This window comes from Pteropus medius, unplaced genomic scaffold, assembly GCF_902729225.1.
Source record: "Pteropus medius unplaced genomic scaffold, Ma_sr-lr_union100, whole genome shotgun sequence".
In the NCBI taxonomy this organism is placed as follows: domain Eukaryota; kingdom Metazoa; phylum Chordata; class Mammalia; order Chiroptera; family Pteropodidae; genus Pteropus; species Pteropus medius.
Window position 1 is genome coordinate 5,954,062 of NW_024346667.1, and position 25,842 is coordinate 5,979,903.

The 25,842-nt window shown below is 33.1% G+C and overlaps 1 protein-coding gene across 9 annotated transcripts in view; it reads right to left on the minus strand.

The window, feature by feature from the left end:
* The window catches only part of ARFIP1 (ARF interacting protein 1), an 81,737-nt gene that overhangs the window by 22,299 nt on the left and 33,596 nt on the right, over positions 1–25,842 (minus strand). For 5 of the 9 annotated variants that reach the window (XM_039875944.1, XM_039875941.1, XM_039875942.1 and 2 more), the window contains 5 exons: positions 23,027–23,135; positions 19,382–19,477; positions 17,757–17,869; positions 11,948–12,169; positions 5,293–5,450 (listed from right to left, as the gene is read on the minus strand). In XM_039875944.1, the coding sequence (XP_039731878.1) occupies positions 5,293–5,450; positions 11,948–12,169; positions 17,757–17,869; positions 19,382–19,477; positions 23,027–23,135 (698 nt within the window). The remainder of the gene's footprint in view (positions 1–5,292; positions 5,451–11,947; positions 12,170–17,756; positions 17,870–19,381; positions 19,478–23,026; positions 23,136–25,842) is intronic. The other 4 variants (XM_039875946.1, XM_039875945.1, XM_039875948.1 and 1 more) reach the window with 2 other exon arrangements.

Consider the following 25,842-nt stretch of genomic DNA (forward strand, 5'->3'; position numbering starts at 1 on the left):
GAGGGGAAAAGCTGCCTATTAATCTCTCTTCCAAAGTATGGTATTAACTGACAAGTAAAATTTCCAAAATTTAAAAGCCAATTTAAAAAGCACATGTTAAAATCTAATGCTAACGAGATCAAGGGTAGTGATCGATCCCCCGTGTGAATTGGTTAACATTGATAAAGCAGAGCAGGTAAGGACAGCAGACTTTAGAATGACATACGCACACTAACTGATAAAAGGAAGTTACTCTGAGGGTCAGCAGTCCTCAAGTGTAGTCCAGGTCGGCAGTGTACAAGAGAAATACAACACAAGCCATATATGTAACAAAGTTTTCTGGTAGTCACATTAAAATAATAAAAATTAATTTCATCTGTTTTTTTAAATAATATATTTTATTTTATAAAAAAATCAAAATATTATCATTGTAAAATGTAATCAATGTAAAAAATTGTTGATGAACTATTTTACTTTGGGGGGTGGGTACTGAGTCTTTGAAATCTACTGTGTAATTTACACTCTATCACAACTCAATTCAGGCTAGCTACAGTTCAAGTGCTCAACAGATACACGTGGCTAGTGGCTACAGTGTGGGACAGCACAACTCAGGATGGATTTCCATAACATTAGTATTGAGAATGTGACATAGCATCTATGGTAAAGCACTTAGCACCTTGTGTTCCCTGAGACGCCTCCCTCTAAAACTTGCCCACCACTAACTGAAATAGTTACCCCCCCACCATCACTCCACAGTCCCACAGCCCCTCATAATATCTCTATCACAGCAACTGTGTAAGTACAATATTACCTTGCTTGTTAAACAATGACTTATCCAGGAGTCTCGACTATTCAGTATGCAGGTAAGAGGAAGCAAAGTAACCTCTGATTTAGTCAAAATCAGCATCACAAACCTTATGCCCTGAAACTAACGCTCTTTATTCAAATATCTGTAGTACAATTCACATCTCCTATTCTGGGAATTAAGATTATTTTAAACAACATAAACTATATTGTATATATGACTTGAGAAAGAATATATCAGTTTCTCATATTGAGCATAATTTATTCCTAACCTGTACTGAATTTAACAAACGATCTTTCAGGGCCAAAAGATCATTCATTCATTCATTCACTGATACATTGATTCATTCAACAAATATTAAGTGAACACCTTCTATGTTCCAGGCACTATGCTCGATAGAGCTATAAAGATGAACAGATAAAGTTTATCTTCCAGAAGCAGTCTAGAAGGAAATAAGGTCTTAAACAACAACAAAATGAGATAATGGAAGCTGCCGTGAGGGAGGGAAGACAAGGTACAGTGGAAATAAGGAGGAAGAAATACTAAATTAGGTATTTGAAAGGCATCTCAGAACAGAATTAAAATCCTATAATTAAATTTTAAAGAATGGGAAAAGCTTACAGGGTGGATTGGGGCAGAGAAACTGGTGAAACATTCCAAGAAGAGAAGAGTATGGACATTTGTCCATTCTAAGATACCGTGAAACATCTGGGAAGTAATTCAGTATGTTAGAACCTACAGCTGGAAAACAATAATGGAAGGAATTAAAGTCCTACAGGAAGGCAGGACTGAGATTAAGCAGGGCCTTACAGGCCACGCTAAAGGGATAAGATTTAATCCAGTAGCACAAGTGATGGGAAGCCATTGAAGAATTATGATCTAGAAAGTAACATGTTCTATTTCTTCAGGATAGAAAGATGATGATGGTGGCAGCATAAGGCATGGAGGATGAACTGGAGTTAAAGATTAAGAAATACGGAGCAAGGAAACCTTTTATAAGATCACGGGCAAAAGGAAAATGAGTCACTGAATCAAGGCAATGGCAGTGGAGCTAAGGAGGGGAGAGATACTAAAGATTTAGGAGGCAAGGCTGAGGTGGTAATGCTATGTTAGATAAATCCCACGGGTTTGTACCAACTGCATGACCACTCTGCCCTTCACTAGCTCTGATGTCTTCAGTTTTTCATCCATAAATGGGAATAATATTCTCTACACGTATATAACTTCATATATATAAAGTATTAGGATCGGGTAATAATATCTTTAGAGTGCTTATTATTATGGCCAAATTAGAAGACCAATAGCCAGAAGCAAATGTACTAAAAACAATAAAAAATAAAAGAGAAAAAAAGTAGAACAAAAATAAGTAGTAATTTTAAAAAAAAGTAATATGTGGTGATTTAATGTGAAGACAAATGTCCTTCAACAGCCTTGGAACTTATTTCTAAGCAATAGTGATTAATTTAAACATAATCAAAGTTATAATACTGACCTTTTATCCCTTAATTTTTACATCCAGTTTGTAGATGGTATCAAAGTAAAACTTTCCACAAGAGCTTCTCTAACATGCCCATTACAACCAGGAAGAGAAGCACACTAAGTTTTCAAAATATAACTCTTCACTTCAAGGTTGCCAGTCTGAATTGAGTCCATATCAATAAAGTTAGTGATAGCTGGTTACTTTACGGCTTATGTAAAACTTCTAGAGAACAGGTGTCCACATCTGAAAAGTCTTGACCACAATTGACTCCCTTGTTGGTGCTGCTGTGGAGAAGTGTTGAATGGGCTGTTACAAGATTTTCTACACATGAAGCACCAGAGGGCTAGGAAATACTTGTACACAATGCATAATGGGAAGCATTAAAAGGCCACCCAGAAATTTGCCTAAATTGCCACTTTATGTGCTGGATCAAATAGCTGACCCTTGCCCTAAAAGTCAGTAAATTCTGGTTTTGACAGGGAAGAAATTTCAGCTACTGAGAGACTTTTAATCTGGGATTCTTTTTTTTTAATGTTCTCCCTCAGTAGGTAATGTTTTAGTGTTACAACTAGTGATTTTCTCAACTACTTCAGAAAAAGCACAGAAATGTCAAATCCCAAGCTAAGCTTGATAAATGAAATCATATACTGTAATTTCAATAAAAAAGAATAAATTATGGGGTAAGGTCATTACTGTTGGTAGTTTTTAAGGCACACATAGAGGTGGTCTAAAGGTTTCCTGAGAACCAGCTAACAAGTACATATAACATGATTCATAATTTTTTTCAAAAGTTTCAAACAAGCCTATATATTGGATAAATTGAAATTTTATATCACATTGTACTTTAAGTAAGATTTCTCATTATAAGATGTAAAAATTATTTTTATAATAAGATGTGAAAATCTGAGATTAATCCAGTTCAAGCTTTAGACCTAATGATCAAAGGAGAAGGTAGGGAGCCCATGGCTCTCATTTTGGGTTTTAATCGGCCCTAAGTGAGCAAACCATTTAATCTCTAGAGGCTTATTTTTCTCCCCTGCAAATTAAATATAAGATATTTTGTGTATGAACAGTGAGTTATCTAATAAGTGTCTTTCTTTAATATGGGTTAATATTTTTAAAAGCATGTTAGAAATAAAGGCTGAAAAAAAAGATACTGCATGTTTAAAATAAAATATTCTTAGATTTAAATATATATTTTAGTAACTAAAATATATTTCACAATAGGTGGACAATTACAAAGTAGAGAAACAGAAACTAGATTCGTGTAATGCTTAATTGGGAGGTAGGTGGCGGTACTTTTGAGACAAAAGAATTTTCATCTTCGAAACCCACAAATATTAAAACAACTTGAGAGACTAGAAAATAAGAATGATTAAAATGATTAAAAGATAAGAGTATTCATTATGAACAAGTTCGGACATTATGAATAAGGAACAGGCAGAACTGGAAAATAACCAAATTTTTATAAAATGAAATGAAAAATATACATAATAAATTCTTTGAAAAATACAGACAATACCCACGAAAGGATTTAAATGGAGACAGGAGAACCAATTACTGGAACTGTTACTGGAGGGATTCCTATTAAAGAATATCTTATTGAGCGATTCCTTCAATGTTATTGAGGAATATCCTATTGATAGCTTCTCTTTTTCCTTCCTTTTTACCTTGATTTCAATATTATGTTAGTAAATAACTCAAATAATAAAGAAAAGTTAAAAACCAAGTCCAAAACCTAAATAAGGTACACAGCCCCATCTCAGCCCTTCTCTCACCAGACAACCACAGCTATGTGTCTTGACCTTCATTTCCAAGTTATTAAGAATTTCATATGTTAATCCTAAACTGAAAATTACAAACAGCACAGGACAGAAACATCTCTTCTTTTGAAAAGATCAAAGTTAACTTTCCAAGTGATTTGGGCTTTTACTTATGCAAAGCCTAAGAAAATATATACTTAAGAATAAGCATTCAATTGCGAAAAAAGACAAGATGAATTCAGAGTTTTCACAGGCATTTCTCACATCATTAAACTAGGGCAACAGGCCAAAAAGTACAGTTACACTTCTAGAAGGTAAAGTTTGTATTTCAACTGTGCTTCAAAAAGTATAACAGAAAATAAAAATTTCAAGTGGTCAGAGGAAAAAACTCAAAGGGGACTGGAATGAGTGTGAAAAAAATTGGGCCTGGAATCAAAAGCTGAAACATGCTATCACAGGTCTGCTACTTTTTAGACATTTATAAGTATTTATTAATATGTACTTTGTTTACCTAACAGGATGGTTATGAGAGTGAAATCATATATGCATATGTATGTATAAAATGTATGAAAACACTGCATTATAAACACCTACAAAAACATAAGGCAAATATTTATGTAAAAGGTAAATTTGTAAGAGTTTAAAGGCTGATTATAATCTGGATAAATGGAAGGTCAGGGAGTTGGTATCCACAATATAAACAAAATCATGGAGGCAGAAATGAGCTTGTACATTCAAGAGAAATCACTGAGACTGAGTCTGGCTGTTGTGGAAGCTGTTGGTAGTAAGGGAGAAAGGTAAGCTTAGGCCAGATTACAGAGGATTCTATGTCTACCTGGTAGTACCCAAGATCCTGTCGCCTTCTAAGGAAGCTGGAGCCGGGAGATCGTTCACCTCCTTATTCCCTAGCAGGCAGGGTTTGACCAAGGTTCAATTGGACACTCTCAAGGCAATGAAGCAAAGTATTTGGGAGCCTTTTAGAAATTCTTTATGGTAGCTGCAGCAGCATCAAGGACCAGGGATACCTGGCATCAGGGTCTTAATTAGATTCTTCTGAGGTATTATTTTGGCTTTGGTTCTTGCCTGTTTCTAGCATATGTCCTCTCGCTTTTCTTGTTAGTTCTGTGGGCTATCTTATAACCTTCTAATACATTCTTTTTCTGCCCATATTAGCCAGAGTTGGTTTCTCTTATTTGCAACCAAAAATCTTAACTGAACTACGTACCATCTATAAAACAGATAATATAGTGTAAATTTATACCTACCTGGCGCTTTCGTACTGTTTCACAGTCATTAATGTGTCTTCAATTGTTTTATTCACCAAAGTGTTCACACTGGCAATGAAAAAATTAATAGCTCCAAGAAGAGTCTCTCCATTTTTTGCCAGGAGCTTCTGGGTATCTGCGTTATAGCCAAATTCTTCCTAAAACAAAAAAAGTCCCCTTAATTTATCCAGAGATAAATTAGTACATATGACTTAAAAAATCTCAAACATATCACTAATGGAAAAATATCTTGATTTAGAAACCTAGCTAGAGAAGTTTTTTTCTTTCAATGTTTAAAAAGGAATCTAAATCACAACCAGCTATATAATTACCAAAAAAGTCTAGTAAACCAAAATACTCATCAGCTCAGATGCACAGCTCAAATCAAATAATTTTAAAACGTTAAACTACTTTGTACTAAAAGAATATTTTCATTTCTACGCTTTGTTTCTATTATACTGTAAGCACAGCTGTTAAGAAGAAAAAGATAGCAGATTATTAATCAGAGACTATAACTTTCACGACCAAATTAGGTAATAATTGGCTAAAACTTTCAGACGTAAAATAGATTGCAATTTTTGTGTTTTGACTGAATCTCCTCAAAGTATAAATATTAACAATACACATTTCTTTGTAAACTTAGTGACCGGTTGACTCCCAAACTCAGGTCTATCTAGGCACACAGCTGAGGAAGGATCACTCACACCAGTTTAACTCATTTCTCTGAATAAACTGAATGTTGGCTCAGCAAACATTACATGTGATTGACTCCTTTACTTATGGCAAAGACTAACTCTAAATTTCCATCAGAGAAAGCTTTCCAGCCCAAGTTTGATTAATTAACAGATTATCAGGAACATGTCTGACCAAATAAAAAATCGGATCATATTACTCAATTTGAGAACTCTGAAATCTGTTATAAAAGTTTTAAATTTCAGTTGAAAAAAATGTAATATTAAATCAACTAGAATCTTACAAGATGCAAATTTAATGCTACCATTATAGTTATAATTAAATTTCTACTGATAAAATATTGTCAATAAATAGCATGAAAATAAAATCATCTTTATCATGCTAAAAACATTTTCCATTTAAGAGAGGTCCAGTAATTTTTTTTTTTTAATAATTCTTTATTTTGGACTCAGTCTTCAAAATTTACAAACCTTGATTTGCAAATACTGGCAAATAATAAGATTACATAAAAAGAATATCAATCAAAATTAAAATAAAAGGCAAAACAGCTGAAGATTTTTGGCACCAAGTTTTTATATAAGCTAAGTTACCTACTGATGACTAAACAACTGTTACTGGACACAGAATAACATGGAAGAAAACATTTTTTCCAACTTTTAGAAAAAGTTCACATAACATTACAAATATACTTATTACCTTTGGTATTTGTTAAGAAGTAAAAGGTAAAAAAAAATCAACAAGAGGAAGAAAAATATGAAAGTTGGACTGGATATAAAAATCATAGTTCATAAAAAGTTAAGAAACGTCCATTCACTGCATAACAAAGGCTATATCATTACATCATATCCCCATAATGATGTTCATTTCTGAAAGTTCTCAATAGCCACAATTCCACATTATTAATTTTAAAAATGCCATAAGCCCTAATTTAGCCACTGGGAGATCTATACAACCTAGAAAGCAGCTCATTTACTAAAAACAAACAACAAAAGTAGAGTTTAGTAAGATGAAATAGCAGCAGACTGAAAAACTATATAGCAGAATTTCGAATCCTATATTTACAGATGAGAAAAACAGGCCTAAATTCAAAGCAGACAGGAAGAATAAATTGACACTGTTCTGTTCAAAGAATGTAAATCTCATCTACAATTCTGTGAAGAATATGTGTATAAAACTTAAGATTGTAATGTATAATTTGAAAACTTAATTAGCTAGAATAAAAAAGCTTTTTTATAGTAAGGTACAAGAGACATAATAGTAGTAAAAAATGTAAAACAATTAGGACTAGATAGAACTGAATATACATATGTATATGAGTTACAAATAAATACATAAATAATTAAATATGCTTTCTTTGGCACCAAAAATAACATAAACCATGACTCCTAAACTTCGTTTAGTTGATATGTTAGTATTCTCAGTTGGACAGGGGCATTTTATATCTTACTGTAAATTGCCTTAGCAATTACAAATAAACTAAACAAAATAATCAAAGGTATATACATCAAGAATAGCTCTAATCTATTACTGAAGAAGGAAGGCCAATTTCTTGATCTAAAAATTTGCTTGCTTTTATAGAGAGAGAGAACAAAGTTTCAAAACATCTGAATTTTTTACTCTTTTATAGCTCCGTCATTTACATTTACCAGATGTAAATGACCATCACTTCCCATTAAATTTATACATCAGGAGCAAATAACAGAAGCATCTGACTGGATCTAAAACATCAAGTTTTACTAATAGAAATTATTACCTGATTAATAACAAATGGGCTATTTTAAACAATAATACAGAGCAGTAAAAAACTAGAATCACAAGTATTAATTGATAATTGACAATAATATATAGATTGTGTAAACTTTCCTCATCTTGATGTAGATGTTACCCTCTAAAAGGAGAAAATTCAATTAATGAGGTGTCATGGTATAAGAGAACTAGGAGTCAGGAGGCATGTAATAAAATGGTTAAGGGCCTAGTTTGGGAATTAAAACAGTTTGGGAGTTCACATCTTGATTCTGCCACTGATTGGATTTGTATCTTTCGTGCATAACTCAAATTCTTTGTGCTTCAATTTCCTTACTAAAAAAATGAGGATCATTCCCATACAGGCTTGACAGCAAAGTGTAATAAGATAACTTGTATAAAGATTCTGACAGACGACAGGCATTCATTAAAAGATCATTTCCTATCCCTTTCAGGACATTTTTTTTTACCGGTGGATTTTGGTTGCCTTTCTAGAAGAAACGAAGGAACTGGACTAATCTTTAAATTCTTCCCCAACTCTCAAATGCCACAATTCCAACAGCCATCACAACCACCACAATTTATTCAGTTCCACTATTCGTCATGCCCTGTGGTATTTTCCACGAATCTGTTAATACGGCATAAAGTGGGAGGCAGTGGATGCCAACATTTCACCACTGCACTCCATAAACTTTTCCTCATAAGAATCAACAGGCAAAGACTGTTGCTGGCTGGCATGATGGATTCTGATTACCCAGGGGAAACTGGACTGCTACTCTGCAATGGAGGTAAGGAAGAATATGCCTGGGATAGGCAATCCCTTAGGGCATCTCTTAGTACTATCATGCCCTGTGATTAATGTCAATGGAAAACTACAACACCCCATTTCAGACAGGACTACCAATGGCCTGGACCCTTCAGGAATGAAGGTCTGGGTCACCCTACAAGGCAAAGAACCAAGACAGGCTGAGGTGCTAGTTGGGGGCAAACGCAATATGGAAAGGATAGTGGAAGCTCCTATGACCATAGAACTATTTGTAGGAATGAGGACTACAATCGTTATTTCTTCTTCATTTTATTATCACACCAGTCTAGATGTTGCTATGAAGCTACAGTTAGGCGTGTGTGTGTGTGTGTGTGTGTGTGTGTGTGTGTGTGTGTGTAAAGCAAACACCTGTTTTCTTTCCTCTCTTCTCTTTTTATAAGATATATTAACTTTACATTATAGTATTTAAGTTACAGTATATCAAAGAAAAAAGTGAATGTCATCCAAGGACTGTGCATCTTCTTCTGGGGAAAGGGTTAATATATCTTTGTTAACATGCAGGATAGCTGTATCATGTTAGCTGGAAGTAAGACTTTGTCATTCTTTATTTGAAGATTAAATATAGTTTAAGGAGAAGTGTATAAGTGCTAAATTGACAAAGGTTAGACTATGATGGTTAATTTTATGTGTTAACCAGTTGTTTGGTTAAACACTTGTCTAGATGTTGCTACGAAGGTACATATTTTGTTGATGTGATTAACATTTACAATGATAAACACTGTAGATGTGATTTAAGATGACTTTAAGGAAATTATCTTCCATTATGCGGATGAGCCTTATCCAAACAGTTGAAGGCCTTTAGTTTTCCTAGAAGAAGGAATTCTGCCTTAAGACTATAACATAGAAGTCCTGTTTGAGTTTCTAGCCTGCTGACCTACCCCATGGATTTCAAAATCATGTGGGGAATTCCTTAATATCTATCTATCTATCATCTCTGTGTGTGTGTGTGTTCTACTTTGGTTCTACTTCTCTGAAAAACTGAATGATACAAAAACTTCCATCTTGTTAATAGTGATTTCAGATTTTGAATACATCTTCAACAGGTTATAGTTTACCATTATTTTTACATTTATAAACATCAATTAGAATGTTCAGTCCAGTGAATTATCTATTTCCTTCAAATCACTTTTGAATATATACTTGCCTTCAGCATCTGTTCACTAACGAGTCTTATCAAATACATTTTGGTGCATAAACATCATAAATATATATCTTTTTAGCAAAATAGGATGATCCAGATTCTTGTCCAAAAATGTTGCATGATGAAGTCATTTCTGTTGAATGACTAACTAGGTGAAAACACCTGCGAAGGTTAATTTTATATGTCTAGTTGGCTAGGCCATGGTGCCCAGATACTTAATTAAACATTAGTATGAATGTTTAAGTGTGAAGGTGTTTTGGGATAAGATTAACAATTATTGGATGTACCGAGCCTCCACAGTTGCATGAACCAGTTTCTCAAAATATATCTCTATATATCTATATCTCCTGTTCAATCTGTTTCTCTAGAGAACCCTGATTTCCTTTTTGTCCTTAATAATACATTGTTACTCACTGACTTGAATTTAAGAAAATCCATTCAGGATATCATCATCAGAAGACTGATAGATTAATATTTCACTTATATTATCAATTTTGCCATCATCATTAAGAGTCAATACTACCATCTCTTTGCAGTCATCTTTCGATTTGTCTAATAATTGTGGATAATGTCTTCCTCTGGTATTCTTTTCTCTTTGCTATTATGTGCAGAAAATGGAAAATTCTAAATTCTCAATGGTGCTGCACAAACATTAAAAAAAAAAACACACACAGAAATGGTTTCTCCAGATTTCTTTGTGGCAACACAAACAAAAAATATTTATCTTACTATTGTATCATTCGTCCAGGTAATGCATTCTTTATTCTTATTGTCATTTTTAACATGGTTGAATATAACTGGTGAGTAATGATGAAATAATCTATAATATAATGAAACAGCAAAATGTTTCCAGATATAGGAAAATAAGATTATTAAGATCCCATATTGTGTCTTGATTTCTAATGGACCCATATGGTAGTTGCAAGATAAAAATTTTATTCTACAAAAAATATAAGTAAGTTTTCTCATTGGAAAACCTCTAAGAAAGAATAAAAGTCATGAAATATCAGTCCTTACAAAGAGTTAGAAATGCTCCAATAAGAAACTCAAAAGATAGTAAAAATACTTACTAGATCAGCTTGAGCATTAGATGTGCTAATTTAAACCACTTAGAAGTGTACCTGGCATAGACTAAGCCCCCAATCTGTGTTAACTATTATAATTAACAGGGTTTATTGAGTGTAGCATCATTGAAAACAGCTGCAACACCTCTCCAGACTCTATACGCTGGCTACCTCTTTCTATACTGTGGGTTTTATGTCTGGGTTACAGATCTTCCAAAGATTTCACTTAAAGAGACAACAAGAGCTCATGGAGAAACATAGACAGGTCTACATATAAATTCCAGTTCTACCTTTTATTTGTTTTGTGATCTTATAAAAATTACCTAACCTCTCTTGGCTTCAGTTTCCTCATGAATAAAATATAGATAACATTTCTCGCAGTGTTATTGGCTATAAAGCACCTAGTCCATTACATTGGAATTGTGGACATTCAATAACTGGAGCTGTTATGATTATTCCACTTCCCAAATATTAATTATTTTTTTGTCTAATGACTCAGAATTGAATCTCAATAGTTTTTACTATTATGATATATATCACCATCTCTAACCAAATTTTCTAAGTTTCTAGACATTATCAAATGATTTAATACTTTAATTATCTAAATCTTCAAGTTAGAAGTCTGAAGGCAAGAGATTTCTACATCATTTGGCTCCAGGTGAGGGAAAAAAAGACATAAAAGGAGTCACTTCAGATAGCATAAGAAATTGTAGGAAACGCTTTGTTAAATACTTACAGAAATACATTCAGAAAAATAATTCCATTTTAAAATTAATAATTTATTTTAATGATTTCAGTAAAGTATATCACAAATCCAGTCAAGCAAACTACTATTTGTTCAAGACAGTTGAAGACTAGGTAAAAGATTTTCAACAGGTGCCAGATTTACATTTTATCCACGCCCAGCAATACACAGAGCTATGATTCTTTCTGGGTTCAGACAGGCTAAGTACTCTTTTTCCTTTCCAAGTTCCCTTCCTCTGAAACCTCAATACAACCGTTTCACTATGTTGACAGAAGTCAGTTGGGCCTTCTTAAAAATTATATGAGATATCTGAAAAGAACGCCTCAAGATTCCAATTTTATTAAGAGTTGAACAAATCAGAAATGTAACAAATTACCTTCTAGAATACCCCTATTGCCATTTCCTCCCTCCCGCCTCCCAATAGTTATTTAAAATAATCTTACATGGAGTTCTAGTGACTTCAAACTCAGGTCAGCAAATGCATCTCCCAGTTGCCTTTGGGTATGCACCATCTGGAAAAGCTGGGTTGACAATGTTTGAGCCAGTCTTAAAATATTTTCATATTTTTTCTTGTTATCTCTTAATATATCAATCTGTGCTTCAAGTTCAAGGTCCACAGTTCTTGATCCACGGCCTAGCTTCTCAGAGATAATTTGTCGAGTGCACTGAAAGTGGAAAGATGCACTTCGTTTAGGAAGAAAAAAAAGAACAAAAGAAAAAACTAATAATCCAAAGTACAACTGCGAGAGCATATGGCTGGCATACACCATTTCTAGGCTTCACACAAGCTAGCCATTGGGTTTCACACAAACTGAAAATTGTTAGTCCCCTTAGAAGTTCATCAGGACTCAGAAAGTAAATTTATCAGACATACCTAATAACTATTACTAATCAGAGGAAGTTTTAAGACTTATCTAGCTAATTTACATACTACCAGATGAGCTCTCTCGCATAATCATATTTCAAGATTAGTGCACCTGGGTAGTGCACCTGAAAACAACTGAAATACTTGCCATTGATTTAAGAACAATATTAGACTGTTAATATTGGAATAATACAAATACCAAAATTAAATTCTCCTACTGGTTTCAAATGCTGTTTTCCCCTCTATCTTTCCCTTAAATATCTGTGTGTACGTGTGTGAGTAGGAGGAATAAAGGGAAGAAGAAAAGAGGAAAGTAGAGTGGGTGGGGAAGGGGAGAAGAGGGAGTAAAAAGGGGAAGAGATGGAGAAAGAGAAAGAGAGGGAAGGAAGAGAAACAGGCAGAGATTAGAGATTCCTGAATTCTTCTTTTACTTTTGCTCAGATAGAATAGTACTAAATTGTTATTCTACTCTGCCCCCAAAATAATTAATTTCAGAGCACACAGAAATAAGTTTTCTAGTATTTCTTTGCCAGAAATAAAAAATTATAAGTAATTTCACTATTCGATAATACATTTTAAGAGTAACCACACAGGGCATTAATATACTCATCATTTAAAGTTAACAAAAATATTCTTAAAAAGCAGTAAATATGGCAATCTTTGACATTTGCATATTTGCTCTTTTATCATATCTTTCAAAGTTCGGTTAAAATTAATATTTGTTGCAAAAATTAAAACAATTAGTGAAATAAAAGATGAATTTCCTCTTCCTTTCTTTAATCTCGTTAAATAGCAGAAAACTACTAACAGTTTGATGGGCAGTCTAGACTCTCCTTTAAACCTATATAGCCACATACATAATATTTTTAAAGTAAACATAAGAACAAGCTATGTTATACATAATATGTAAACATTTCTTTTCTATGAATAAATATCTTGAGATTTTTCCTTGTGAACACGAATAAGTCTATTTTTATCCTTTCTTCTTTTTTGTTATATCTATCTTTTTAATATTAGCATACTATATGCCACTCATTTTCTACTTAAAATTAATTCTTTATGACATATTCTCTTCTCATCAATTAAGGATCTTTATGAATAAACATTTTTTATAAAAGAGTTCTTTTTATAAAAAGTAGAGAAATTATGTATATAATTTGAAAATGAAAGAATAGGTAAGAGGCCAAACTCGTACAAAGGAGATAAAACTACTTCTATGGAAAACATACAAATATTCTGGAGAAATGAAAATAACATCAAGAGAAAAGTTTAAGTGCAGACTTTGCGATTTTAATGAGAAAAACATCAACGAGAAGTAATATCTCGTTGGTAACAAGATAAAAGAGAATGGTAACAAGATAAAAGAGAAATACCACTCATTTCCCCCTTTCATCTGCACCAGGATTTTCCTTATGCAGCATTACCAGAGACATTTACTCTAATCGCGAGACAAAGTATGTGGTACCTTCCATAGCAACCCAGACTGCTGAAAGTCAAGCAGTCAGAATTCACTGAAGGAGCCTGGTAGACTGCGCTAAATGAAAGAAATGTCTACTGTTGTCTGAGGGGCCATTTTTCCACAGAAGTAATAGTTACAAGCAGACGGTAGGGTCAAAGGTTTAATTAATGAGCAAATGTTTTGTTTCCAGGAAGCTAAGGCAGTGGGAAGAGCAAGGTAATAGTGATTTTGAGGCATATTCAGATAAATCTGGACACTTGAAACTGTTCTGAAACTGAACTTACAGAGTTTGTATTCCAACACACAGAACGATACACTCTTAAGGGAAATCTAAGTAAGCTGGAACTGAGAGTACCAGAGATGGCCTATGTGGAGCTTTGTAAAGAAAACTGTAGTGAGAAAACATAAGGCGGTTAGTCATTTCCCCACTCATCAGGATCCCAGAGCAAGTTTCTCATACGATCACTGAAGAGGAGATTTTTATTTAAATTGCTTTCTAGTGTATACTAAAATTATTATAAATCAAGTTTAAAACAGGAAAGAATTAAGAATCTCAGTTCTCTTCCTTCAAAGTCCCTGAAAATTCACAATGAGCTGGTGGCCTTATTTGGTTTTCTATACTTATAAATTAAGAATTCACTCTGAAGACAATGGGATAAATGGAGCAAAGTTTAAGGGGTAGGAAGAAGCAAAAGCAAATTACTGCTCTATGGAGATCTCCTATTGGGGGAGGGCTGATAAAATAAAGTGATAGTGCAAAAAATACCATGAATCAACATCAATCATACAGTTCATGAATTTACAAGATAGTCACTGTGTACTCTGAGTATTTAAATAGCACCAAGAGCTTTTTCTGTAATGCCAAAAATGAATAAAAACATTTAAATACAAGAAAAAGAATAATTTCATGGCAACAACTGATAGATTAAGGGTGAAGGATAAGGAAAAAGAGAGAATGAAAGTAAATATCAGAAACTGAACAGGAGAAATAGGTCAACCAGTAAATGAATAAGGCAATATGATAAGAAAAACTGGAATAAAAATTTAAAAAATAACGGCTTAAAGACAACAAATTAATTTGATAAAGGTGTCAATACTGATTGTAAATTCTTAAACATTTCAAAAAAACATTTAGTATTTGGGAAAGATGCCAAACATCTCCGAATAAAATCAAGATTATTCTTGAAAAAAGTAAGATGGATCTTGAAAAGTATTCTATTCCATACTAGGTTTGGTTTGTATAAAAACAAACCAAAGAGAAAAACCCAGTATTTGTAGTTGTTCCTGTAGATGAGAATAAGTAAGAAAATAAACAAATTTTGGATTAAAATTTGTGAAAAATCAGGTGGATTGAATGAAATAATATTTAAAAAGATGGGTTCAAGGACTAAACTTAAAATCGCCCCTATTATATATTTGGTTTTAATCACCAGACTGGTCTTGGAGCCAAAATAACAACCAATTAAAGGATGTGCTAAATATTCTCTTTGAGGAAAAGCCTTGAAGCGTTTGCTAGAGAACAGAAACAGAAAGAAGAAATAAGAGGTAGAAATCATAAAGGAACTGAGTCCAAGAGAGAAAATTAAAGTCACAGCCAGAACTGTTACTCAAGAGTAAAATGGATAAGTAGTACAGTCCAAAATCAACGAAATCAGAATCAATACTTGAAAGATTATCCTAATAACAATAAATGCCTTACATTAGCTCAAAATTTGGACTGAAAAGGTAGAGGCCACAAGAACAGAGTCATATAGAGCCAATAAGGTCATTATACTCTGAGGCTCTCTTAGTTGAGAGGCCTATGTCAGCACAGACATACTGGGCTATAAACTCCATAAAATCATATAATTAGAACTTTCTTTTTCTCTTCTGACCTAGAGTGAAATATCCAGTTATATTCTGATAAAAAATTTTCAGTTAAAAATAAAGTGATCATTCTGAGGAAAATGATAACTCCTTCACACAGTATTATGCCATGTCTACAACATTTTAAAGACTGGTCATTTTTATTAACACAAATTTTAAGAAAGGCTGAATGTGGTATGTTAATATGAAAGATAACTATAGAATCAGCAATGATTCAACTGAGATTATTGTAGAGGTAGGAGGAACAGATAATAAAAGGAACAGATAACATACACATAAAGAAAAAAGATAAGAAATATAGAAAACACAAACTGAATGACATAAGAGAGGAAGGATCAAATGAACAAAATCTTAAACTTTGTAATTTATAATTACCAGGATTTGGTTCAAAAATAAGACCTGTGATTCTTTGGGTTCAAAATGTGTGGACATAGAATGTTACTAGTTAAGAGGCAAATTTCACAAATAAGTGAACAAAGGAATGAATGAATAAATAAATTTAATAAATGAATGAATGAAGCTTAGTCTGGTATGAAAGATAAACAACTGAAATAGAGCACAGTGGGGAATTCTAAGCAGTAGACAAAGGCAGACTCATGAAGAAAACAGGTGTGAGAAGGCACAGTTTGTTTAGGAAGTCTGGATAAGCTGGTATGGATCACTGGATCCATGGGTGGAAAAGCAGAGCAGCAGGAGATAAAGTCGGAAAGGTAGATGGGGTCAGATTCATGACACTCTAAAGACAATGGGGATTGGCTGAAGGATTTTAAGCAAGAATGAATCACATTAGGCAGAGTACAATATGTCGTCTAAGAGAATCTGTTGAGAAGCCATTATAGTAATATGAGAGAATAATAAACACATGAAGTACGGCTGTGAAGGTTAGAATGAAGGAAAAAGGATAAAGTCAAAGAACATTAAGGAGGCAGAGTTCATTTAATGACTAACGATATGTCAAATCAGTGAGAAGATGAGTTGAAATCTGAATATCTGAACTGTTGTGATATGAGAGAATATAAAGAAAAAAACAATATATGAAATGAGAGAATTACATCTTTGAGAACAAAAGGGGCAAAGAGTGAATAGAATGTCTTGAATGAGGACAGTTTAAGGCATCAATTTTCTACAACTACCATTGGCATTTCTCAGTTCTACATTGGCATGAGCTAAGTAGTTTTTGGAAAGATTCATGGAGCATGTTGCAGGCACTTTTACCATCTTAAGAAAACATACTTCTGTAGAAGATCTCAGATATTTTAAAAGTATAACTGAAAGAATAAATTCACTTCTGCATTACTCTTGAGAAGATACAAAGACCTACAACCAATTCACAAATACAGAGAGCTTTATGGCTCTAACCTGAGCTGCTAGGGCTTCCATCTACTTAACTACTCTACGAATTCTACTGTCTTGTCCTCGTTAAGATTTAAAGATACTGAGTGGATTGGGGGCTTGAGCTATCTGTAATACATCAAATAAAGTAGAGATTAAATAATTTGCTTATTTGCTTTATGAAGAATCACCACCAATGAAGAATGACCAAGTAAGAAAAATGACCACCAATTACATACTCTGAAATCATTCAACTAAAAACATTGACAAACTTTTGAAATCCACTTGACTGGTAATGTGATACTGTCTGTACAGTTAGTGTTTAGTTATTACAATAAGATCAAAGAATTCCAAATTTGAAAAACTAATATATTTTTGATATACAGTTGCTGTAAAGTACCAAAAAGAGGGAGGTGGTGACACACATATCTACAGCAGTTCTACTGCTAAAAATATTCCAAGGCAATACATTTCTTTTTCAATTATGTGTTATCTATCAATTATGAAGCATTTTAGTAGCTTTTTTACTCTTTTGCTACTGACTTTTTAAACTACATTCATGCAAAGATCAATAATAAAACAAAATACTTCATTTTCTAAATGTATTTTTATGTTTAGATGGCATTATGCTCTCCTCTATGTTCATACAATTGCAAAATAATAATGTGAATAATATACAAATAAAAATGCTTAGTGCCAGTTAGAGTGGAAAGATTAAAAAATTACAAACCTTATAGGTGTTTAGACTCCATTTTCTAACGAGTTCTAACTTTTCCATTGCAGGATTTTTAATTTCATCTGCTAGAATAACTGGTCCACTTTTTGTCTGTGTTTTCTGGCCACCTGCATGATCATAACAAAAGATAAAAACACAAACCAGATAAAGACAAGTAGAGAAAGAAAACAAAGCACTGAAGCTGTTCAAATTAACTACTCGTGCATTTAAAAGATAAAAAGGTTCCCAAAGTGAAGGACTACAACTTCCTGGAATCATAGATAATTTCCTAACACTTAAAAAATATTTCTATTAAACACAAATGGTGTGCGGTTTGTCTTATTCTTTAAAAATAAATGTTGCATTAGGCTTTCTTTTCTAAATAAGTGCTGTTTATTTCAAGAAAAACAAAATTTCTACAATTAATCTTATAATCTTAAAGACACTAAAAAAACTGTGTCCCTAAAAATCTGAAAGCACTCATGCTCCTTACAGTGATCTCCTTTCACTGTACTACATAGAACAGAGCAACGATAGAATATTACTATAATTTTGGAGAATTTAAAAATACAATTCAAATTTGAAATAGTCATTAAAAATATCTTACCACCACTACGAAAGGCTGGGTTAAAATGAGACCTACACTGACATTGTACTCCCTCTTTTTAAGAGGCCCTCCACCAAAAAAAAGCCATAATTTATAAAGGCAGTATAAAGCTCTGACATAAAAGCAATTCTACAACTATATAGTTGTTAACAGTCAAATATTTTTTTCATAGAATATTAAACACTTATAATACTAATGACTTGGGATAGAAACTTTATAATAATTTTAAAAGAACAATAAAGGAGAAGAGAAAAAGTTGTAACAAAAGGTTTAAAAGAGTTGAGTCAGCAAAAATTCTTTTCTCATTCCTATAGCCAGACCAGGCTTTACCATGCCTTAAAATAATCTAAGATCAAAAATGGTATAAAAATCAAACACATTTAAGAATTTACAAAATTATCCTAGAAACAAAATACGAAATGTTAATATTTCTTATAAAAACATGGAGTTCAATTTTTTCCTGTTTTCACAGTCCAGCAATATTAAAGTGCAGAGCAAATTCAATGCGAAGAAATAGATTTTTCTCAAATATTTTTATTGGGCATAATTGGTAAATTACAAGGTATTTTTTTACAACGTGCAAACTATTTGTAAAACGAGGTTGAAAATAGGAAGACACAACCTTTTCCATGTGACTCATTCCAAACAATGAACAATCCAATTGTTGAAGGCTCCTTCCTGTTTAACTGAAAACAGCAGAGCTGCAAAGCTGAGAGTTTAGGATCAAATAAGTGAATCTACATTTTCCAGAACAAAGAAAGGATGATTTTAAATGAATCAAATTTTATAATGTTATTTAATCTTAAAGTGAATTAAATTTCAGGTTTGATATATATAATAACTTTGAAAAGCCAGAAAGATAGCTATGGCTACAAGGATTATTTCCCTTATTGTTAAAAAAAAAAAAGCAGCCACCAAAAGAGCCAGAATAACACACACCTAAGAATATAAAGCAAGTGATTATGAAATTGAGTGAATTAGTTTAGCTGTAGCAGCAGCAAGAAAGGTTTTATCCAATCAGTGCAGTGAATACCTGCAGGAACAATTAAATCACTTCCTTGTGGAGCCAGCTGACTAGCTGCGACCCTGCTGGGAGACATAATAGATGGCACTGGTGGCGCTGGGGAACCTGAAAAGGGCAGACATTTTTAACTGTGAAAATCCTTTTCCTCTTTTACATATTGTACATTTTGAATATAGGTTTACTGACATTTAAATATTCAAAAACTAGGTTTAAAAACTGAAATTAATATATTTCCATTTCTTGCAGGAATGGAATAAAAAATGAATGCCACCAGTTGAGTTTTTGTATAAATTTTTCATCAAACTATTAAAACCAAACAAAACACATAACTATAAAAAGAAACTTGGCAAGATCACATCTAAACAGGACTTTACCTGGACTCTGCTATTTCAAATCAATTACTAGAATGTGATTAAAATCCCACAGTTGATTAATTTAAAGTATAAGTAATATTTTATAATTTGCTTCTCTTACATATGAAGAAAAGCTCTTCAAGTAGAAATTCAAAGGCATGTAATACCATATCAAATTTATAATTAAAATTCACAGAGATGAGAATGTATCGTAGCCCTCACAGGAATTATAGTCAAAACTTTTAAATCATAAATGAAATGTCACATAGTGTAGATCATTTCTATTCACAGTATGGATGCAAGGGACCTACATCACTTATGTCACCTGGGAGTTCATTAGAAAATAAAATCTCAGGCTCTGTCCCTTAATGATAAGGGGCTTAATAAGGCTCTGAACCTTAATAATTTAAAAACCTTAATTTGGACTGGATCTAACATTTAAAATCCAAACATGCAATAGACTTAAATATGTTGGTGCCACCTCTCAAAGTGAGGGATACCTTTTTCTTTAAATCTGTTGAACCATAAAATTTGAAACTGGAAGGGATAAGGGAAATCAACTAGTCTGACATTAAACTATAGGAAAAATAAGGCTCAGAGAGGTTAAAACAGCTTATTAGAGACTCAGATGTTCTAAATCCACACTATAATATCTTCATTGTTAAGTTCAATAAGTTCAATACAGAAAACACCAATCCCTAAGTTACTTGTTGAGTTGGTAGGCACTTTAATAGATTATCCAGTTCAATCACCATTTTAAAAAAGACTGTGTCTCTACTATCCAAGGCACAGGGTTTCTATTACACAAGGAAGTGTTAAGTAAATAACTGCTGTAGTTCCATTTCTTAATGACCCCAGGAACAAGGCCCTGTTGTTTTGGTTATTACTGTTTATTAATCTTGCATAAGACATAATCTTATGACGCAACATGAAATGTGCATAATATATGTAACAAATGATATAGAACTTTCCAAACTAAAATAGCAAAAGACATGGTACTGAGTAACTGGGTGCTTCAGGTTTTTGCTTCACTTTCAAGGGTAATTATCACTTCTCTGAATCTTCAGTCCTTTCAATTACTAATTTAGAGTAAATTAGTTACTAAAATCAGTCACTAATACCCAATAAAAATCATTCTTAAAAGTCTAGGATCTTGCTAATTGAGTGAATTTGATGTATTAGCTCTGTTTCATCTCAACCACAGAAATCTAGAAATATGAATATATGCATGCAATGATTAAAACCCCATTAAAACAAAACTTGGGTACCAAGTACATGTCATTCGTATATGAGCTTTGATTTATTCATGATTTCCATGATTATTAATTCTGCAACATATCTGTTAAGCAGATTTCAATATTTGTTATTAGGCTGAAAGTAAAATTTCCTCTAAATTTGCTCTAGAGATGGAAAAGTAAATGGCTAATAGTCTTCTTGCAATAACTGTTCAAGTAATAGAGTCATCATCATTCAGTCATTTTTCCAGAGAGCTAATGCAGTCTCAATAACATTAACATTTTTTCCTAAGACCTACTTCCTCAATTTCAATCATGTTGCTCTTTCTCATGTTCATTCCAATTTATCTATATTTAAAACTACAACTTTCCAATAAATGCTTAACTAATATGAGTATGGCAGAATGATTATCTTTTTGATATATTAATTAATGCAGCCTGTGTTAAAAAATATTTTATAAAGCAAATTCGAAGACACATAAATTATTGCCATTACCGTGAAACATAATTGTTATTACAATTGAAGGATTAGGATGATCTACGAGCAAGTGAAAATGACTGGCATTTTCATACTCGTGCATAGCAGTTAACAAATGGCTAGCTGCTTTTAATTACTGTATAATGCTATTCCAATTAAGGGGAAAAAGATTAAACCAAATGTCAGCTAAATAATTTCACTGAAAATACTTAAAATGTCTTAATAAAAGTATTTTTAATTCTATATTGATATTTAAATTTGGGAATTAGTTATTCGTCCAAAAATGGTGTCACATTATACAAAGTAAGCCTTCTATCTTAAACTCTCATAATTTTAGGCACTCAAATATAGAATACTATTATCTACAAGACAGCTGAGGATTGCAAGGGCATGGAAATAACTTTTCTTCATTTTGTAAAATTACAACATCGTATTAAAATTAACATACTTCATTGAACATAATCTATAACTACTACTTTAACTAGAGCTCTGTCAAGAAAACAACCCATTTTTTACATCCAAATGTTTATATGATTTTATTTTCTTCGACTCATGTGAAAATGAAAAAACACTTAAAAAGAACATTAAAAAAGGAGGGAACTTTGTTCTTCATATTAAAAATAGACACATATATGGAATAGAAAAGTGCAGAAAAGAGTTAACACAGCAGGTCCAACTGCTTATTCTTAAAAAAGACCAGCTTACAAGACTGACTATTGATTGGTGTCTGGGAACTTAAATTTGGGGAAGATTTCCTCCATTCCCAGAATGTTAAGACTGGCTCACTATGCCTAAACTGTTTATATAAACCATGTGGTCCACGCTAAACACTTGCTTTCCTTCCGGGAGTCTGCAATCCTGGTACATGCTAGCTAGAGGGGGCCTATGTGAACGATCTCCAATAAAAACCCTGGGCACTGAGTCTCTAATAGCTTCCCTGGTTAGCAATACTTCACACGTGTTGTCATAGTTCTTGTCATGTTGTCACAGCAGTGGAATTAAGCATGTTCTGTGTGACTGCGCTGGGCCTAGTTTCCCCCAGACTTTGCCTCAGGCATTCTTGCCTTTTGCTAACCACGCTTGGCATACTTTTGCTGAAATATTCATAGCCATGAGTATGATTACTGACTGAGTCCTATGAGTCCTCTTAGCAAATTACGAATATAACGCTGGTCTTATTCCTATACAGTATGTATAGTATAAAAAATAAAAGTTCTGTTTTCCTAATTGCTTTGAAATAAGAAATAAGTGCTGTACAAATTAATATTGACTTATAGCTATAAAGTTTGTGGTTATAAGCTAAAATAATTTAAATCTGTATTCTTAATTTTTGAGTTTTTATTTCACTATTTTAAAATCAATTCCCTAATAACAATCAGTGAAATTATGCACATTCATTTATCTAAAGACTACTACTAAAATAATTCCTAAATTATTTAAATGGAAGAGAAAAAGGAATATGTTTATAATTGATGTTTTATCACAAAATTAAAGAGCTCAACTCTTATGCTTTCTTAATAAAGTTAGCATTTGATGAACTTCTCCCATCCTCCACCCCAGCCATCTTTAAAAATATATGGGCTCTTACCTTGAAGTGTTCCTGCTTCAATAACCCCCTCTTTGGTACTGTCAAAACCATGAGATGTAATTTGGGTTTCTGAGAGACCAAGTCCAGCTGGCAATGAACGTTTCAAATCCTTAGCAAAATTTGAATAAGAGAGAAAATTTTTGCAAAAAATCTCACATCACAGTTCAGCATAATTGTGTCCTTTTAATCACATCTTAAATTAATTTTCTCTCTATGTAGTATTTCCTTATGCTGTCACACGGCATTCTGTAATGATGTATAATCAGTAGCAAACTCAGTAAGATTTGCTATTAAGAGGTACAGTGCATGTCAAATAAAAAATACTTTCATTATTCTAGAACTAAGCAGCAGGTAGATATTAAAATACAATTTTCAAATTTCTAATCTACTGCTCTATCAGGAAAACCATTTTAAAGAACAGAATTAAGATGACTAAAAAGCCATGTTTAATAGTAAAAAAACTGACCAATGTCTAATAGAATCACGATAAGCCTGGCTCATGGTCAGTATAAACAAATCATTCACTTGCAGTGTTAATTTCCCTTTGATTTCAAGGCTAGCTTGGAAAACAGGGCTTCTCTGACCTCAACTAAGGTGAGGTAAACGAAATTTCCTGCTATCTAGATTACACGGAACACTGATATTTGTCAACCTAACTGTATATTAGCTTACAACTGGAACTTTACTGTAATAAATATAATATTCAACATTCTGTCTTAATAGTTAAGAAAAAGAGAGAAAGCCAAGAAACATAAATTTCCAATTAAAAGTCCCTTTTTTCCGGCTTAGATATGAGATTGCTCAATTTTCATAATCAGAGTTTATGAATGGATCCTACCAGTTTTCCACAATAACAAGTTATTGATGTACTAAAAGACAAATATGTCTTTAAAATCCTTTCTTAATACTCTACCCCACCATATATAATTTACAGCTACAATTTGAAAACTCAGAACTAACATTTTGAGCTTCCCAATTTGCCAAGTCAAAACTTAACAGATATGGTCTCTCATAACCAACAAGTGTTGAGAAAGGTTTTTCTTGAGAAACTCATTAATTTTGCCTAGCCAATGACTTGATTGGAATAGTGGATCCTGAATAAATAATGAGGTCAATTCTCATCTTATATGACTTATGAAACAGCGTTTGATATTCTCTCCTTGCTACGCTTTCAACTGATTCCTCGTCATCTCCCCAACCTCCAAATTCTGAAGTGTCCCAGGGTTCAGAGGACTTATTCTCATACATTCATTTCTTGGATGATCTTACTGATTCTTAAAAATACATTGACGACTACCAAATGTATGTGTCTCACCTGGGCCTCCCTCTTTAACTCCAATATATCTAACCACATACCCGTCATTTCCACTTGCATATCAAATAGACATCTCGAACTTAATATGTACAAAATTGATTGATTCCATAGTAAATCTCCACCCCTCACAGACAAAAACAAAACAAAAAAAATCACTTATAGTTTTTACTTCTTTCAGTTAATGGCATCTCTATTACCAAAATCTTAGCCAAAAATCTTAGGAGTTACCTTTGACTCTTCTTTTTCTCTCATACCCACATCCAAACTATCAGCAGATCCTATCAGATCTACCCTCAAAATACACCCAGGATCAAATCAGTTCTCACCACTTGCACTACTATCACCCTGGTCTAAGCCAGCATCATGTCACCCGGATTATTCCAAGAGCCTCCCAGCTGGTCTCCCTACTTCTGTCCATGACACACACCTCTAACTCCACACATCAACCAAAGTTATCCCCTACACAAAACTCTCCAACAGACCCCAATCTCACATGACATAAAACCCAGACTATTAAATATATTCTTAAAGGATCACATGATTTTACTTATGTCCTACTAGCCTAAGCCTTGCGGCCACATTGTTTCTTCAAAAACAATAAACCTATCTCTAGTTTAGGGCCTTTGTTCTTGCTGTTTTTTTTCCTAGTATGCTCTTCTACCAGAAATCCACAGCCTTTTTCATTTATTAGTTCTTTAGCCAGAGAGGCTTTTCCCCACCAACATATAAAATAGCATCTCCCACAACCTTGCAATAAAATTCCCTTTTCTGCTTGCCGTGTTATTTTTCTCATAGCAGTTACCATTAGGTAATATATTATGCATATATTTATATGTCTTTGTCACCCTCACTATACCGTAATCTTTATGAGAGCAAGGAGGTTGTCTATTTTGTTTACTATATATTTAGCACCTGAAATAGTGCTAAATATATAGTAAACACTATATATTTAGTGCCTGAGACGTAGTAGATGTTCAGTAAGTATTTGTTGAATCAACAAATGAATTTGTTGAGTGAACTAAAGAACTTATGACTCAGCACCATTAGCTTAAGAAGCTGCTATAGCAATAGGTTTATTTATTTTTTTTAATTTAATTTAATGAGTATTTTGCTTACTCTTAATTATATGTTAGACTTTCTGGGCAAAGAAAAAGAGAAGATACAGTCTTTGCTTCACTGGAGAGACAAGATTAACATTAACATAAAAGTTGAACTTAGTGCCCAAGTAAAGACAGTAAGCATCACAGGAACTCAGAATCAGGACTAAATCCATAAGAACCAAAGAGGAAAGAAGAAAACACTGCTTGAGCTCTGGAACATAAAGGATTTATTTTCTAATTAAGCCAACATCAGTGAGCACCAACTTTATGACAGCCACTGCTATAGACACTGTATACACAGCAGTGTAGAAAACAGCTAAAGTCTCTGCTCATATTAGACCCACACAGGGCTTGGGGGGAGGAGGAGACTGATAGTAAATAAATGACTGTATGGAAGGTAG